This window comes from Sprattus sprattus, assembly GCF_963457725.1.
Source record: "Sprattus sprattus genome assembly, chromosome: 15".
NCBI classification, from domain to species: Eukaryota; Metazoa; Chordata; class Actinopteri; order Clupeiformes; family Clupeidae; genus Sprattus; species Sprattus sprattus.
The window spans coordinates 27,038,390-27,042,902 of NC_137913.1; the positions used below are offsets into that span (position 1 = coordinate 27,038,390).

General features: G+C 41.3%; 1 protein-coding gene across 1 annotated transcript in view; it reads left to right on the top strand.

Moving 5' to 3' along the window:
* wdfy3 (WD repeat and FYVE domain containing 3) overlaps positions 1–3,814 on the top strand; it is a 90,110-nt gene extending 86,296 nt beyond the window's left edge. Inside the window, exon 64 of the mRNA XM_080852753.1 lies at positions 963–3,814. Coding sequence (XP_080708879.1) covers positions 963–1,083 — 121 coding nt within the window. The 3' untranslated portion in view covers positions 1,084–3,814. The remainder of the gene's footprint in view (positions 1–962) is intronic.
* The last annotated feature ends 699 nt before the right edge of the window (positions 3,815–4,513 follow it).

Genomic DNA, 4,513 nt, shown 5'->3' on the forward strand with positions numbered 1-4,513 from the left:
GTGTGTGTGTGTGTGTGTGTGTGTGTGTGTGTGTGTGTGTGTGTGTGTGCGTGTGTGTGCGTGTGTGTGTGTGGTTTGTACTCTGTAGTATGTGAGCTTAAACAGGTAGCTTTGTATGATCCCTGCCATAACGTACGTTTATGGTAAGACCAGCGTAGGATGTATTGTCTGCACTGAGCCCTGTGCAGGAGCTTGGGTGAAGCAGCAGGATCAGATGTTGCTTTAGTCTAGTGTGTGAATCGCACCCTGGATAGAAAAGGTGATCATGTGCTTTAGCTGCAGCTCAGCAAATTTGATTGTCTCTAGTGCCTTCCTACTGCAGTGCTGCTGGTGCTCAGTCAGTAGGCCAGCCTGGGCTGTAGTGCTTGAGTAGTGGTAGGGGCAGGAGCAAACAGCCCTCCTGAAACTGCAGCCGGATCTGGCCCTGATTTGGCCCGGATAAAGCTGTTGTCTAGAGATATTGAGTGCTTCCTCTCTCCCTTCCCCAGCAGCAGTCTGTGGTGTCTAGTGTCTAGTATACCTCAGTCCAAATCGAACTCGCTGCATTTAAGCTACAAAGGCAGTGAAACTGTCAAATAACAGCAGTGTAAGAAAATGAATTTACTTTACCGACAGGTTTCTCACACGTTACACTAGCTGGAAATAGGTCAGTTAGAAGCAAACCAGTGAAAGATCGATACCAGTAAACGCCCGAACCAGAGTGATTAAAAGACAGTACAGATGAAAACCAACAGATACACAACCAGACTAATGGTCTATGTGAAGTCACTTCCAATATTGTGGCACTTAAGTCAGCACTTTTACACAGACTTAAGTTTGGAGTTCTGATGTTCCCAATTCAGTGTCACATACTCATCTGAAGTAGACTAATGCTTGAGCAGTTGAGCAGGAGTTGAGTGTGTGAGGTGATGCTGAAGTCCAGGGCTTAATCTCCGCCGTCTGTCCCTCCCTCCCCTCCCTAGGTGCAGCCGCTTCCAGTCGGAGATCAAGCGGCTGAAGATCTCGTCCCCGGTGCGCGTGTGCCAGAACTGTTACTACAACCTGCAACACGAGCGCAACTCCGAGGACAGCTGCAAGAACTAGGCACGCTTGCCTGCCTCCTCTTCCTCGTCCCTGTCTCCCATCCTCTTCCTCATCCTCGCCCCCCATCATCGCCACTTGTTGTCAACGATCCCCTCATCATTCGGGACCTGCCAGCCAGCACGTTCTGGCCTGCCCCCCTGCCTGGATGTGTGTGCGTCCATGTGTGTGTGCTTGTGTATGTGGGTATTTGAGTAACAATGTGGACAGTACATGTAGAAGAAAGATGATCTGTAATGTATTCAAATGTATGAGGAAGTTCGAGACAGGAAATGGTTGGGCAATGTTTTTTTTTTTATTATTATTTTTGTATTCTGTTGGTCAACAAGATGTCCTTCAGGAGTCCCTGTGTTTTCCTTGTCATCATGTTTTAGATTTTAGATGACCTGTGCATTATGCCTCGCGAAGTGAGAAACACCTGTTAATAGTGTAAATAATTACAATGGCCTTTTTAACTAGAACAGGAAAGAGGAGGAGTAAAAAATGAATTACTGAGAAGAATAAAAACACAGTCATTGCCTGTAACATTGCATTATAACATGCCACTCCTGGTGTTAAAACAAATACAAAAAGAAAAAAAAAAACACACAAAACAAAAAGATTGTGTTTAGCCAGTGTCACTAGTCACAGATGTCCCAGTGGGGATAATATTGGGGACGATGAATGTTAATAATAAATGTTTGTGGGTTGACATTACTAGCGCGTCTAGTTATGCAAATACTTACTTCTTTTGTTTACAGTGGTTTTGTTTCATTTGTTTTGATGTGTTGCCCACAGTATCATATATTTGCCATTCCAATGGAAAACACTGTCAGGAGTTTCCGAAGGTCATTTGCCAAACTGCCGGTACATCACTCAGTGTTTTGTACTTGAAAGGCCTGTTTGTAGAACCCGTAGATCTTTTTCAGAACCATATTTTGTTGTCCTTTTGTGTCACTTTTAGCTCCCGAGCCATTTATCAACAGTAACTGAATAATATATATACATATGTATGTTTTTTTTGTATGTTCTGATATTGTCAAGATGCTACACGTGTGACACAGTGCAGTAAGATGAAAATCATGTGTCTGTAACGATACACAAAGAGGGAAAATCATTATTGATTATTGATCATTGATCATATGTATGTAGAGTATGAGATGTGATTTTGTTTGTTTGCATTTGTTTGGTCCTCCATATGCTCCACTTGTCTAGGCTTACAAGGGATTTTTACTGGCCAGATTTTTTGGTTTAATTTAAAACTGGATTTGTAATGGCAGTCAACATTACTCAGTGTTAAATCCCACCCCACCCCCCATTGTTTTCTTTTCTATCCAGTGAAGACAGGAGCTTGAGGGTCCTTGTCAGAGACCAAGTCCAGTGTAACAGGTCATTAAACGCCAGTGTAGATACTGCTGGCCAATTATGTAAGCAATAGATCATGTCCAGTTATTTATGAAAATATTGCAAGGGTTATATCCTTGCTGTGAAGTCACACTTGTAGCATGTAACTTGATTGATATATGTCACTCCATTAGAAAAGGGATCTCACACATTTCACTTTAGTCTCATCATGGTTACATACAAGATGCGACCATGTCCGTCATAGCTCTTTTTTTGCTGTTGCCTGCCTATCGATATGTCAAACTCTGTCTCCCTCCCTCGAGTGTCCTTTGCTGGTGGTACTGTGGGCAATACTAAACAGAAGTGCTGCTTTAATGACTAGAAAGATTATTCTTTCTTTTTTTTTTTCTCTCTCTCTTTTTTTTTTTTACTTTCTTTATGTCCCTCTTGACACGTCTGACACAAATCACTTTAAAGAACTGTTACACAAGTGCAGTAGATTCACTGTCTTAAAAAAAAAAGTTCTCCCTAAGATCCGCCATACAATATGCACTCACTATTATTATCGTTATTGCTAGTATCGTTGTTATTAAAATCGATAATGACGATATCATTATACATTTATGTACTGTATCTAGTGTGCAATCATAACATCAAGCTGTTAAGGTTTGCTGTTTGCAAGCAGCTTCAAAGCCAGATGGCTGTATCAATCTGAACTTGTCTTTGCACCTTCACGTGTACAAAAATGTCAAGGAAATCTTTTATTGAATGCATTTCTTTTTTTTATGTTAGCGGGCTATCATTTTAAAGGGTGCGTTTCTTTTCAGTGAGAGACAAACTGTACAAAGTATTTATGCAATTATACTTTTTTCTCTTTTTTTAAATTGTTATTCTGAATTATGAATTATTGTAATTTCAGCAAGTTTGGTTACTTGTTGCATGTCTAACACAGCTGACTTTATGTGTCAGTGCATTGTACATGTTTGGCATTACGAACTATGAGTTACTGTTTTAGTTTTTCCTTTGTTTCCTATGGCTCATGTTAATGGCATTATCTAAATAGTTCTGCACCTGGGGAGATGTGTAAGTGTACTGCAGAGAGAACCCAGATGGAAGAGCCTTGCCTCTCAGCTGACTTTTGTACTCCGCTTTGGGACTTACAAGACCGGATCAAATCCACAGGGGGTTCTTATTCATTTTCGGTGGTCTCGTGTTAGACTGCATTACTACAGTGTTTAGTGTGCAATCTGTGGTAGATGAATGTTCATTGTATATTTGTGTTCAGTACAGCTGCAAGAAAATTCTTAGAAGTAACCCCTAAAAACATGTTACTTATAATGCAATAGATCTGGTACTCATTTTTTTATTTTATTTTATTTTTTATTTAATTTTTCGATTAAATCCTTGCTGTTTTCCACCGAAAGCTTTGTTTTTTGTTTTCCTGTGAAAACACACCCACCCACACACCCCTTCATTTTAACTTAGTTGTTGCTTATTTTGTTATTTTGAGAGCAAATCATATTAACTAGTGAGCGTATGAGGAAATGAATCGAGCAGTACGTGCAAGCATCTGCTGAGATTGGAAGGAGAAGTCATATCACTGATTTGTACATAATGAAAAACATGAGACTGTTCACCAGGCTTTTGGCATTTGATACTGCCCTGAAATTACATCAAGGCTAGAAAATGTAACCAACAGAGGTTTCTGAGTAAATGTCTGTCGATAAATCTTACAGATGTGTGGCTTTAACTCTTCAATGCTTGCTATATTGTTTGGGCGGTGGTGTTCAAATTGAACAGTGTGGTAGAGGGGGGGGGGGGGGGGGGGGATATATAAGAAATAGGCTTACATGTGTGGGCATATTTATTCAACCATGTATGACTGAAAACAAGTTACCAGGCAGGCCCATAGATAGGGTAGCCCTTACCGTAACAGCGGTGATGATGCTGAAACCAATAGATCCTTATCAACAATCTCTCTCACCCGTTCCACATGCCTCCCTCCCTCCTCCCTCCGCGGGAGTGTCGCTGTGGCGCCTGTCACCGCAGAGCGGAGCCGTGTGTCGCTGCTGCTCTGTTGAGTCAGAGTGAGAGAGAGAGAGAGGATAGG